A 14,022-nucleotide genomic window follows, 5' to 3' on the forward strand; every position below is an offset into this window, starting at 1 on the left:
CTCTCCTCAGGCCTCTCCTGGTTGGACCTATCCATTAACATCCAGCTTCATTAGAATTGGTCTCATTAAGCGCGGGGCTATGTAGGTGTAGTCCAGCGGTTGCCTTCCTTGACATCACACAGGTGTATTTTAGACGTAGAGCATTTCCCCAGTGCAGAACCAGGACATGGAGGAAAGTCATCTCTGTGTTGTCACCTAGCCTGGTCCCAGATCTGTTTGTGGTTTCTTGGTAAATCCTATGGTCATTGTTAAGAACCCTTTTAGGTTCTAGATAGCACCTTACTTTTCTAAGAGTGTAGCTTGTCTTATTTCAGTAGTCTGCTGGGATTAGAGGTTCTTCCAGAGCATGCAACTGTTGTCCAGAATGTGACTAGCAGAGCTGGCATTAATCTAAACCAAGGTCACCGTGCCTCCGCCTGCTGTTTGTTTTTTTAACCGACTGTCTCCAAGTGATTACAGCACAAACCCACGGGGCACAGACGGCAATTCAACGTCTATTCCACGTCGGTTCAACATCATTTCATTGAAACGACGTGGAAACAACGTGGATTCGACCGTTGCGTGCCCAGTGCGAATGCAAGTGAGATGCTCAGATCAGGAAGTCAGGAGTATCAACTGTGGGGTCAAGGCCGTGCTGGTGGTAGGTGAGCTAGCGATGGACAGGGTACACAACTGGACTGAATGGTCATCATATCGTCCGACTGAAATGCCTTCTATTACATCATACTGTACCAAGAGCCGGAAATAAAAAGCCATGTGTCTGCAATATCATCAGATTAAGATCTCAAACGTAACTCTCATTGAACCACTATCTAATAAATGCAAGCCATGAAAAGAACATTTAATCTTTGAGATTTAGAAGTAATTATATATAGAGAGAATCATAAAATCAGGAATTACTTTAGAGAACGCTCCCAATTATCTGGGAGACTGTTTGATAAATAATAGACACGGCAGACGATTCATATAAGCCCAGAGTAAAGCTGGGGTAAACAGTCCACTTCTGTTCTCGCTCAACACTGTAATCCTCAAATTACCAGCGCTAAATCTCCACACCATTACCCACAACACTGCCTGCAGCAGTTACAGCTCAGCTGTCGTTCTGCGTGAAATAAGAAGTTTACAGAGACGGGCAGCAATAAAGAGTACTGGGGTAGTAAGGTAGCCAGCCTACTGTGTGCTTTGCTTTGGGTGGTACACTAATGGAAATCTGGTGCATTAGTGCCATCTGCTGTTCGTTTGAAGCATTGGCTGACAAATGTTTTGGAACATACTTCAGGACAGGGATACTTTACAATCAAAAGCCAAACCCATTTTTTGCATAGTATGGAGGTGTATCGAATTGTCTTCCTTCATTAGATAACAGCGCCCCTAGAGCCAAGTTAAGACAGTAGTATCCAATTATACAGCAATCAACAGTCACGTCACCCGGTATTCTCTCGTACTTCTTGTTTTCCGTATCTATGTTATTACTTTTATTACTGTATCGTTGGGAAAGAGCTCGCAAGAGAGCATTTCACTGTGCTGTTTTACAACTGCTGTACCCTGTGCATGTGACAAATCAACTTTGAAACTTGAAATCAACTCGAGCTTACAGAAGGGTATGGAGCATTTACAGTAAATTCCTTCAGACAAATCTGAAAAGACAAAGCATACATTATTCCTCTTTGGTTCTGAATAGTGTTTATTATGGTTCGAATTCAATAGTATGATCATCATCATACATATAGATGACAACAAACCAACATCAATGATTCACACACTCAGCACAGACTTGGTACACATCATATAAACTCAGCAAAACAAGCAACGTCCTCACTTTCAACTGCGTTTATTTTCAGCAAACTGAACATGTGTAAATATTTGTGTGAACATAACAAGATTCAACAACTGAGACATAAACTGAACAAGTTCCACAGACATGTGACTAACAGAAATTGAATAATGTGTCCCTGAACAAAGGGGGGGGGGGGGGGGGGGTCAGTATCTTGTGTGGCCATCTCCTCCTCGTGGACTGCACCAGATTTGCCAGTTCTTGCTGTGAGATGTTACCCCACTCTTCCACCAAGGCACCTGCAAGTTCCCGGACATTTCTGGGGGGAATGGCCCTAGCCCTCACCCTCCGATCCAACAGGTCCCAGACGTGCTCAATGGGATTGAGATCCGGGCTCTTCGCTGGCCATGGCAGAACACTGACATTCCTGTCTTGCAGGAAATCACGCACAGAACGAGCAGTATGGCTGGTGGCATTGTCATGCTGGAGGGTCATGTCAGGATGAGCCTGCAGGAAGGGTACCACATGAGGGAGGAGGATGTCTTCCCTTTAATGCACAGCGTTGAGATTGCCTGCAATGACAACAAGCTCAGTCCGATGATGCTGTGACTGTACTCCAGAGTACAGGCCTAGGTGTAACGCTCATTCCTTCGACGATAAACGCGAATCCGACCATCACCCCTGGTGAGACAAAACCGCGACTCGTCAGTGAAGAGCACTTTTTGCCAGTCCTGTCTGGTCCAGCGACGGTGGGTTTGTGCCCATAGGCGACGTTGTTGCCGGTGATGTCTGGTGAGGACCTGCCTTACAAGTTTTCATAACTGTGACCTTAATTGCCTACCGTCTGTAAGCTGTTTGTGTCTTAACGACCGTTCCACAGGTGCATGTTCATTAATTGTTTATGGTTCATTGAACAAGCATGGGAAACAGTATTTGGATTTTTACGAATTATCTTTGAAAGACAGGGTCCTGACAAAGGGACATTTCTTTTTTTGCTGAGTTTATGACTCGCTTATACCACTGCTTCCCACTAGTGGTGAATATATAACATCACACACTTCCTGGTAGTTACTGTCCCATTGGGAATTGCTTGAACATAGCGACAGTCCAAAAACAGTAGATAACACCAATCTTGATCAGGCATGGTACAGTTGTTTTGTAACAGTTCTATGCTTCTGCAGTCCAATGGAGAGAATGGCAGCCACATGGAGTCTAAAAAAGACAGTAATCATCTATATAACCATTAGTAGCATAATGCCCAGGTACAGTTATCCCTTCTCCTCTTACTGTGGTGGTCAGGTGCTCCTTTGGTCCCCTGTCTGTTGTGGTATTACCAGAGTCTAGAGATCTCATCATTCGAGCGAAGATAGCTCTCATCTCAATCTTTTCCCCACAATCTGGACAGAGAGAAAAGACAGCACAAATGCTCATATAAATAGATCTGTATAAATGAGCAATCCACAGGAATGTATTTCACTTTCTTTCTATTAATCAAAACATCAGAATAACCCCTACTCTCTGTGTGACAGTCAGTAGGAGGGGTCAGAGTTTAGAGGTGAACCAGGGCCTGCTGACCTTTAGGGCTGATGAAGGGCTGTCCTGTTGACACACCCTGCGGATGTCCTCCCAGGAGCTCAGAAGCCTGCCGTCTGCAGCGCATAGCCTGGAGGTGGACCAGGACAGGGCCAGCCTCACAGTACTGTAGCTCAGCAGCTGAAACATATAGCAACACACGGTCACCGAGGAGATATAGGGGGCGCTGTTTGTAACGTGCTAGCTATATTTTGTGAAAAATATTAATTCTGCGGCATGAAATTCATTTGAGTCATTTAGCAGACTCTCTTATCCAGAGTGACTTACAGGAGCAATTAGGGTTAAGTGCTTTTGCTCAAGGGTACATTGACAGATTTTTCCCATAGTCAGCTCGGGGATTCAAACCAGTTATTGGCCCAATGTTCTTAACTGCTAGGCTACCTGGCGCCTCCTCTCTCTTTATCACAAAATATAGCATGCTACAAACGGCGCCCCATAGACAACCTAGACCGGAGTATGATATCAGACTCTCTATTTGGAGGAAGTACCTCTTCGATGCTTTGCCCCAGACGTGGACAGATACATGCCTGTCTCCACTGTGGTACACCTTAACTCTTTTGACATCAGGCTGATGGTACAGTTCCTGGGAGTTCTTCTGTGGAAGTGGCCTGTGGCCTTTCTCTGGAAGTGGCCTCCATCTCACCAAGTCGAGTCTGAAAAGAAAAAAAGGGATTATCAACGCCACATGATTATATGGTCACTATCTAACCTCTGAAGGATCAACACCCTTATAAGGTCACTATCTAACCTCTGAAGGATCAAAACCCTTATAAGGTCACTATCTAACCTCTGAAGGATCAAAACCCTTATAAGGTCACTATCTAACCTCTGAAGGATCAAAACCCTTATAAGGTCACTATCTAACCTCTGAAGGATCAACACCCTTATAAGGTCACTATCTAACCTCTGAAGGATCAAAACCCTTATAAGGTCACTATCTAACCTTTGAAGGATCACAACCCTTATAAGCTCACTATCTAACCTCTGAAGGATCACAACCCTGCCACTACCATGCTCCTCAGTACCGTGCTTATATCAGAAGAGTGCTCTCAGAGTCTCTACCAGTGATGCAGTTTCACATTTGACATTGGACATGTTAGTCATTTAGCAGATGCTCTTATCCAGAGCGACTTATAGTGAAGTGTGTTCATTTTAAGGTAGCTGGGTGAGACAACCACATATCACAGTCGCAGTAAGTGCATTTTCCCCCAGTAAAGTCGTTATCAGTAAAGTCAGAGCTAGTAGGAAAAGACAAGCGAAAGTATTATTATTTTGTTGTGCAACAAGTACATCCATACCTCAGTGTTGTGCAGCTCCTGGTCCCGAGTCAGTTCCTCATGGCTGGGCTGTAGCCAGCTTTGCTCAACCACCACAGGCCTGGCAGGACTCTGGGTGGGTACCAGAGAGGCTGGACCTGGTCTGGAGAGACGGCGGGCTGGGTGAACGCAGGGGTATAGAGGGGACACTGTTAGGGGCTATTCTACACCCAAGATTGTACCCATGCGTACAAGGAGGAACACTGCCTATACTAACGGAGCTGTAATGTCATTGAATGAGCAAATCTAGTTTACTCCCCCATAGTACACGACGAGGACACGGGATGGCCGGGTTCCACCATCCTGCTCTCGCCAGCTTACATTCGGTTTCGCCACATGGATTCGCAACGGTTAGGTCAGGGATGGTAGATCAGGCTAGCCACACGACACTAGATTTTCAAATGTCACAGAATTGAAATATGTTCACTGGGATGCATTATCGCCCTGCATTTCATGAAGCCACAGCAGCCACGATGGATAGAAAGCAGAGCAAACCTTTCAGGTGCCTCACCTTGTGTCTCTTGATCGCTAGATCAGTCAGTACTCTCTCTCCTTCTGGAGCCACAGAGCCCTCTGCAGCTTCCCTCTTCCCCTGACAACTGAGGCAACATGACGCACACGCCGGGATTATGTGTATAGAAAAGTGTAGTGCTTTACAAACCCCCTAATTGCTGCCCGAGTTCGTACAAGGCTTAAGCAAAGAGAACATTATCTGCAAAATCATCATCCAGGCAGAAAAACACACGTCTCATTAGCATCTCGCCATTACAGGCCATGCATGAAATGTGTTATTAAATGAAGAAGCGTCTCGTCTGGGTTGGGCCTCCCCCCCAGGGCAATGCTGCCAAGATTCACCCACAGGCAAGAAAATAACTGAACAAGAATAAACAGGATGGACTAATGTGCTGTAGTAGTAAGAGAAAGGAGCAAGGAAATGACTCTACATTTATTTACATCCAATTTCATAATATCAAATTCCCTTAGCAAATGCAAGCACCATTGTGTGTGTGTATCTCACCATCTGAAGGGAGGTAGGGCTCTCCACAGGACACCCAGATATGGATGGGGGACCTCAGTATTAGCGCCAGCAGACCGTCATCTACAGAGCTCATGTCCTCAGCACTTACCTGGAACACTGTCTCTGAACCTGAGGTTAGAGGAGAGGTCAGTGTCAAAGGTCAACAGATACTGGTTATCAGAAAGGTCATCTAACCTCTGTGTGTCTGTGTCATCCTGCAGACAGTCATTGAGGGCCCAGGCTTTGAGCTGATGCAGGGTGAGTACCTGAGCTCTGGGTAGCTGGAGCAGGCGGGTGCACTCTGACAACAACTACAGATACACAGAAACGCATACATTCAATTCATACCGTCCACCTAGAAAACAACAAAGTCATACACTGTCTATTTGCCTGTTTCAGTGGCCCCTGTGGTATCTCACCAGAGGCATTGTTGCCGCCGTGATCAGCTGGCCCTCCTCTAGGCCCCCCTGCCCATTCCTGTGGGCCAAGAGCTTCACGCTCGGCTTGGTCCGGGCTGCGCTGCACACCTCTGGGGACGGCGTCTGCTTCTGCAGCACCGCAGCCTCCGTCCTCAGTGACTCCCAGACACTCGTCTAGACGCTGCAGAGTGACGTCTGCCGCAGACTCACTGAGCTCCGTCTGCAGGAGGACACAGCTGGAGTCTTAGTCCCTCACAGACAGATATGCAGACATATGGACACAGACGGACACACACACACATACACACACTCTCCTGGGGGTTCATAAGGAGAACATGTTTACTTCAGTGCAGCCATCTGCACCGCCTTGGATAATAAACTTCACACCCACTTGATTTCAGGGAATGCTGTAGGGGGATATTGGATGTTCCACTACCCAGCCTGGCCTCAAAGACTAGATGTAACACAGTAAATGTGTGACAATAAAATCAGTATGATATGTTACGTTGGGTATGGTTACATAAGAGAGAAGGTGACATAAGCCAACAACTTGGTTGTGGAGGATGGGTGGGGGTGTAACGCGAACGTCTAGCAACCCATTTGAGCTAATTAGCAACTTTGCAACGACTTAGCGTGTTGGATAACCCTTCCCCTAACCCTAGCTAAAGTTAGCCGCCACTAATTGAAATTCGTAACATATCATACGAAACGGTTGATGGACATCCGCAAATGAACACATATCATACGAAACGTACCATGTCATACTAAATGGAGGGAGACAGATTTACGTTTACTATGTTACGTCTACCCCCAAGTCCAGGTTGCACTACCTGGTGGACCTTTAGGATCCTGAAGTGTCCAGTTGGGCTGAGCTGGTGGTTGTGACTGGCCATACAGCAGAGGGAGGAGGATCCTGGAGGAAGCTTCTGGAGAACTCCTCTCCCTCTCAGCCCAGTGGAACAGCTAGGACACACCTTCACTCTGCTCCCACTCACACCTGACCTGGCGAAGGAGAAACCCTGCCCCCACATAGCACAGTATGAGATACTGTAGAGTACAGAGGAGGCTGGTGGTAGGAGATATAGGAGGACAGGCTCATTGTAATGGCTGGAATGGAATAAATGGAATGGTACCAAACACATCAAACACATGGAAACAACGTATCTGACTCCGTTCCATAATTACATTCCAGCCATTACAATGAGCCCCTTGTATAACTAGCCTCCTCTGGTATAGTGCATACATAATTATTCCGAGAGTATGCAATACTGTATAGGCACAGCATTATTCCCAAAGAACGACCTAAGCAAAGGAGGATGTACAGCTGGTATCCAAAATGTACCACTCCTTTCTAATCTTCCTATAATCCTCATAACCAGTGCATAAAACCACAGAATACTCTAAAAGTGTACAGCAGAACAGAATGGGTGTGGATACCTAGCACTGTGTCAAGTACAGTGTGCTACAGCAGTTGTTCTGGACTGGTTCTGGTATACCTGCTGGTGTAGTGGTTCTGGGGACACACAGGCGGTACCCACTGAGGCCTGATTGGCTGCAGTCACTTCCTGGTCCAGAGATGAGGTGTAGAATGCACTCAGAACCGTAAGATCTGGAAACCAGCCCCACTTCTGGTTGGCTGCTCCGTCACTATAGGGCTTGTATTTCTGAAAAGGCAGTATATAAAAGAGATCAAACCATGATACTTTCAGTATGTACTTGTTGTTGTACTTGTTCGTTGTTGTTGTTGACTTCCTTTGCGTGTCAGTGAGTCTTACCTGTAGGACTACAGAGCAGCTTGTGAGGAGAGGGGGTTCAGAGCAGGAGTCTCCTGGGGGGATTGTAGTCATGGAAACAGACAATACCAGCTCAGGGTTGGCCAACAGATGAAGAGTCCTGTGTGAAGAGACAAACAATAATCAAAACAAAGAGTATCTTTATAACAACTACTTTCATAAACGTTTCCCAATGGCTTCCCAAAACACGAAAAGACCTTTGACCCTGTCATTTTGGATCTCATAGGCACAGTACAGTGCCCTAGACAGGGTCAAAGGGGGTCAACTAATACATCAGTGTGATATGGGAGGATAGACAGACAGGGTCACGCTCTGACATTAGTATCAATTCACATGGGGTCCATTCTCCTACCTCTCTCCCTCATTCAGTGTCCAACGTTGGTTTGAGTAAGACGGGTTACTGTGTACCAACTGGAGGGGTGACCCTGCTTTTACCCCACCTTCCCCCACTGCCCCATGGCCAGCGACCCAAACAGCCAGACAGGGGTTTCTGCAGCTTACTATCTTGCCCTTACTGAACTCGAACTGCTGTCTGTGGGCCTGTGTGATGCTCCTACCGCACTGTTGCAACCTATAGAGAAACAACACAGAGAGAGAAAGCAGAAATAATTGACACACAATGCCATGAAAATCTAGAACAATGGAGCACTGGTGCTAGTGAAACAGAATACCCTGTCAACCCCACAGAAACAAAGGCTGTATGTTTGTTTAAATCAGCTTAACCTGTTCTTAGCAGGTTGGTCAGTATTACTGCAGCCATTTTCCACAACATTTTGTATTACATCTTCCTCGTGGTTCCCTTGCCATGTGTATTTGAAAGTAGGGTGCATCTTTATTTTCTGGTGAGCTCTTGAGTGCGAGTCCCTTCCGAAACAGAAAAGCACACATGATGTCAAGACGCAAATAACATTGAAAGAGGGACTTCTTTTCATGAAGCTAAACACATTTACAAGACAATAACGGAAGGACATAATGACATATTATGCAGTTTTAGTATGCAGGATCAGAGAGTGGACCTGAATGGCCTTGTTAGTTGTTACTGACAGACTCACATGAGACTGTTGTGGTGATCACGATCATGATCAGCACTCTCCTACTGGGGCGTTGACTCTTTGGCTCTGCTCTTCATAGAAAACACCACAGGGGGCCACAGTGAGCAGAGAGCCCTCCTGTATCTCACCTCTTACCTCCAGTATCATATCTGGGGAGACAGCAAGGAAACATAAGGCTCTACTGCACACATCACATAAACGCAGAGAAAGAGGGTAAAATTGTTTTCATACTATTTCTTCAATATGTAGGCCTAATGACATGCCACAGTTCAGAATGCATTGCCATTGATGGACGTATGCACGTTTTATGAGTGCTGATTGGTCTTCTGGGATGTACCAACCATGCTGGTGGCAGAGGGTGCTGTAGTGGCAGATCTGGGACACGTCCTGCTCCAGGTGGAGAAGGTGGCGCTGTTTGGACACTCTACCATGGCTGAGATGAGGGTTAACCCACGGCTGCCCACAGGACACATACACCTCAATGACACAGAGAGGAAAGAATACATGAGTTAAATCTTTTGTCCAAAAAGTTGACTTAAAAGTTTAAAAAGTTGATTCAAAAGTATGATTTCAATACCAGCTGGTCTGGAATCAGATCTTGGAGTAGAGTTCTCTCCCTGCCGTCTGTGAGGAAGAGCCTGAGAGCAGCGTGGGGCAGATGAAGAGCTTCTGTGCACCTGAGAAGAAAGAATTACAGTATAGATTGACTGTAGTGTTCTACCCTTCCCAACCACGAGGGGAAATGAAAATAAATATATTTTTTCGTCATGAATATATTTCAATTCAACTTGAGGTTTTACCTCTCAAGGAACCGCTGAAACTCAAGGCTGTGGATTTCTGCCGTGTTAATGTTTTCCCTCTCCCTGCTGGCGCCTCTTTCTGCTTTGAGTCTCTGTGCTGTGCTGGCGAGAGGCTTCCTACTGCACAGATGAATGGAGGGAAACAGAATCATAATCAGTTCTATTCCCTGGCCTCACACGGCTGCGAGGGGGATCGTAACGAGGAATTAACTTATGCAAATGATGCCCCAGATTCCAGGCCTGAGCCCATAATGAAGGAGAGGCTGACACAGACTGAAAGGTCAAAGGTCAGGCAGGCTGCATGTGCTCATCTGTAAACGGGAACCCAGGGCAGCTTTATTTACTTTGCTCCAAAGACGGAGAACTGATTGAGTTAATTAGGAGGTACAAATTATATTCCTGGATCAGAAACTCCAATTTCAGGCTTGACTTTACCTTGAGTGAATGAACACTCATTGGTGGGTTGTGTGGGGGTTGAAGGCTATGCATTCTTTTCCAAATGATTGGTGAACAGTAGAGAGTCCTCTTACTTCTGAATCAGGCCTAATGTGCTAATACATATATGATCTGAAGCAAAATTAATACATCTACATAAATCATCTCATTTGAGACTAAGGGATCTTTTTCAGGATGTGTAAAATCCTGCGGTGAGAACATCAGGCCTAAACCAGAACCATAAGTGTGCCCCCTACTAAATGTGCAGCTATCGCTATGATTTACATGTACATTTTAGTAATTTAGCAGATGCTCTTATCCAGAGTGACTTACTTTACAGATGCTTCAGGCTTTTGACTGATGCTACTATACCACTGGTGTACTATGCAATATTTAAAACGGAACTGTAATTGACAATATTGTGTTGCCTATAGTGGATGTGGAATGAGATGTACCCACATACTTAAGATGTAGTTGTCAGTGTCAGAGAGGAGGGTGTAGAAGAACTGAGAGGATATTGTCCTCACCAAGTGTTCAGTATAAGGTTGGGTACTGTAACAGTTATGGCCTTGGCCTTTTCTACCCCCTGTCTGTTTCTCAGTACCCTCAATCTCAGTGGTGCAGGTCTGAAACAGTGCCATTTCCTGTTGGAGTCAGTCAGTGGTGGCGCACAGGGGACTAGGGCACTCTCCAGTGGCCAGCTCAGGTCCTGCAGGGGCATTCAAAAGTGTAAAGTAGCCTGGTTATTCTTCCCTCTGGTGTGTGTCTCAACAACAGTGCAAATGAATGAGCAAACTACACTTCCAAGGCAAGTTAAGGTTGCACAAAAGCTGAAAAGCACAGGATATCTTTTATATCTTACCCTACAATGGGCCTACGACACCCACATACAAACGCGCACACACACACACACCTTATGATTATTCCATTATATACGATTTCATGATAAAACAACTTGTTAAACATTTGTTAGTCTCTATTCAATGAGTGTAAAATGTGAACCTGTCAGTCAGTGGTTGTGCTCAGTAGACCGATTCATTCCTAACAAGCCTGTCATGCTCCTGTCCGACTTGCCTCATCTGATCCTTCAGACAGACAGACAGAGGAGATATGCCATGGCATAACAACACAGATCCACTCTGACAGTCAGTCAGCATGTTGCTCCTCGCTCTAACTGACTGGGTACTTTGAGAGAGATTTCTCAGCCAATACACACACATATTATCCATACTGCATTGTGTGTGTGGACCATTGACAATGGCTGTATAGGTTGCTTTGATATAGGCCTTCATTTTATTCTGGACCCTTCAGAGACTAGCACTCACTGGACTGAATGTATGTACCCTGGACCAGTTCCAGGTGTACCATGGATCTCGTACTGGCCCATACAAGAAGAGGGCTCACCTGGTTGAGCTCTCCACTGGGCAGAGAGGGCCACATGTAGGTCAGCTTGTTCCACTCTGGGTTCTCTACCTTGGACGGCTTCCATTGGCCCGCTCTTCTCAGCCCCTCCTGTTTGATGGCCCATCTGACAGAGAGGAACACACATAGGGATATTCACAGAACCTTATGTAAGAAATAGATTTTTAGAGTGGCAAAGAGCCACACATTGAGGCCACTGGTCATGAGACCAGTGAACAGATGGGGTTTGGGCTAGACCCTGTGGGTGGGGTGGTGGGAGGTCGAGCTGGACCCTGGGGCTGGGGTGCAGGGTACATGGGGCTGGGGTGCTGGGAGACAGGATAGATGGGACTGGGTGGCCAGCAGCATTCCATAGCCCATAGCAGCCTTAGGGAAGGGACCTCTAACCTCAGAGCCATCACTGGCTGCTCATTTCACTGACATTGACAGGCAGACCACCCCCCCACCCACCCCCCCAACCCCTCCCACCCCGGGCATTGACACACAGGCCTGCGGTGGAGGGTCATGTCCAGATTTGACAGCTTCCCCCACTTCCTTTGAATGAGACCTGCATTCGTAAGCTCTGGTGTCTGATTATATACTGTTGCACAATACTACGGAGCCCTGAGACAACGTGATGTGCATTTGCTGTAACAAAACAAAGCTATTTCTCTCATTGTCCACTAGGTGGAGACCACACTCTGTGGAATATGTGGCACTTACATTCCCTCAACAAAAGTTATTTTTATCTGTCTCAAATATATATGTCTATCTGTTCCTCCTCCTCTGTGTATCTTTCCATGTGTCCTCTTTTGCGCTCGGCCTTTTTGTTTATCTGTAAACTTTGCCTCAGGGGAAAAGTTCCTCGTAGAAGTACTATTGTATTCCGAAGGCCATTGCCCTGCAATGTTGAACTGGCTTGACACATTGTGGCATCTACTACATCATACTTCTAACCATTGTCAATTCAGACAGCCTATCTATACTGAACAGGGAGGGACACTATGCACCCAAAACGTCTCTGCTATCCTGTAGAACAAAACACTGAACCGAATTACATCAGGGTAAAGCCATTTGAATTCAATCACTTTTTGACAGCACTCCTTTCGATTTGAATGAAACCTTCCATACACATTTGCCCATTGTCGAAGTGCTCAGAAAGTTTTTGCCAAAACATTCACGAGATGAAGATGCTCAAAGTTGACCCATTTTGCCCTACCATACTATGAGACATCCATGTCTTCATCACTGGAAAAGATAGACGGTTGAGACTGATACAATTGAAAAGCTTACAAACATGGTTGTCAAACTCTTTTTTTAATTTCTGGATTCCTTTTCATGGTTTCAATGCGAGTACATTTGAACTCTGTAAATAAAAATTTGGTCATTCTTTTTAAACCTTTAACGTCAATTATTTAAAACGCATAAACTCCTTAAAATTCACTTATGTTGAAGCTTAGTCCCTATTTTACATAGTCTAATGTTTTTGTGTTGTTCCCACCATTGGTTGAGACACAACATGTTCTTGAATGCATAGTGGGTGTCATGTCTTGGCTGATAAATGTACTAAAATTGACTTTCAAATGGTTCCACAAAGATGGTTGGAGGTCCACACATACCAGAGAATATTGACTTGAATGGGAATATCTGTTGTTTTAAATTATACTGTCAATCTTCTATAGAAAACCGATTGAAATCCTAGAACGATAGATGATAGAAAATACATGTCCATTTAAGTTAACATTCGACGGTGGGTGGACCGGCGGTCATCTTTGTTGTAGTAATTAGAAATAAAAATTGCAATTACATTTAAATATCATTGGTGTACCAGCTAAATTGCAGTGGTTGAAGGGATAGGTCCATTCTATGAATTATATTTCTATGATTGAAATGACACCCACCCTGTATTCAGGTTTACACATTTTGCAATCATTTACATTTTATTAAAGAAATAACAAAATAGTTTGACAACACTATTTGTAAGATTTGAAATGCTGTCAAACTCAACCGTTTATATTTGACTGTGATGAAGACCTGGATGTCTCATGGCAGGGTGGGGTGTAAAATAAACACCTTCATCTCCAGAATATTTTGGCATTCATGTCCAAAAAGTCACTTTATGACCACTTCTTCCATGGGCAAACATGTATGGATATTTCTTTTTTAATTGAACAGGATGTTATCAAAAAGTGATTGAATTCAAATGGATTCACCCATGAGGAAATGGCTAACATCTGACAGTGCTAATTGTCATGGGGAAAGCTATGGGAAAGCTATGATGATGTGACTATATGACTGAAAGATGTGTTTTTGATTTGAGACAGAATATGATGTTGTCTTTTGAGGGAGAATGTATCTTTTTTTCTTTGGTGAGTAGTAGGGTGTTATCACAAAAATGTCATTGTACTCCTCAGGCCCTCA

The 14,022-nt window shown here is 45.1% G+C and overlaps 1 protein-coding gene across 7 annotated transcripts in view; it reads right to left on the reverse strand.

The window, feature by feature from the left end:
- Positions 1 to 1,820: 1,820 nt before the first annotated feature.
- The window catches only part of LOC106573235 (doublecortin domain-containing protein 1), a 40,402-nt gene continuing 28,200 nt past the window's right edge, over positions 1,821 to 14,022 (reverse strand). For 2 of the 7 annotated variants that reach the window (XM_082962523.1, XM_082962528.1), the window contains 14 exons: positions 11,605 to 11,728; positions 9,766 to 10,909; positions 9,543 to 9,642; positions 9,307 to 9,442; positions 8,966 to 9,114; positions 8,266 to 8,484; positions 7,896 to 8,013; positions 7,617 to 7,784; positions 6,951 to 7,139; positions 6,121 to 6,340; positions 4,666 to 6,012; positions 3,856 to 4,020; positions 3,350 to 3,487; positions 1,821 to 3,171 (listed from right to left, as the gene is read on the reverse strand). In XM_082962523.1, the coding sequence (XP_082818649.1) occupies positions 5,927 to 6,012; positions 6,121 to 6,340; positions 6,951 to 7,139; positions 7,617 to 7,784; positions 7,896 to 8,013; positions 8,266 to 8,484; positions 8,966 to 8,967 (1,002 nt within the window). In that variant the 5' untranslated portion in view covers positions 8,968 to 9,114; positions 9,307 to 9,442; positions 9,543 to 9,642; positions 9,766 to 10,909; positions 11,605 to 11,728 and the 3' untranslated portion in view covers positions 1,821 to 3,171; positions 3,350 to 3,487; positions 3,856 to 4,020; positions 4,666 to 5,926. Of the gene's footprint in view, positions 3,172 to 3,349; positions 3,488 to 3,855; positions 4,021 to 4,665; positions 6,013 to 6,120; positions 6,341 to 6,950; positions 7,140 to 7,616; positions 7,785 to 7,895; positions 8,014 to 8,265; positions 8,485 to 8,965; positions 9,115 to 9,306; positions 9,443 to 9,542; positions 9,643 to 9,765; positions 10,910 to 11,604; positions 11,729 to 14,022 lie in introns of those variants that run through there. The other 5 variants (XM_082962527.1, XM_082962524.1, XM_082962526.1 and 2 more) reach the window with 5 other exon arrangements.

The sequence above is a fragment of the Salmo salar genome, chromosome 16 (assembly GCF_965601325.2).
Source record: "Salmo salar chromosome 16, fSalSal1, whole genome shotgun sequence".
In the NCBI taxonomy this organism is placed as follows: Eukaryota; Metazoa; Chordata; class Actinopteri; order Salmoniformes; family Salmonidae; genus Salmo; species Salmo salar.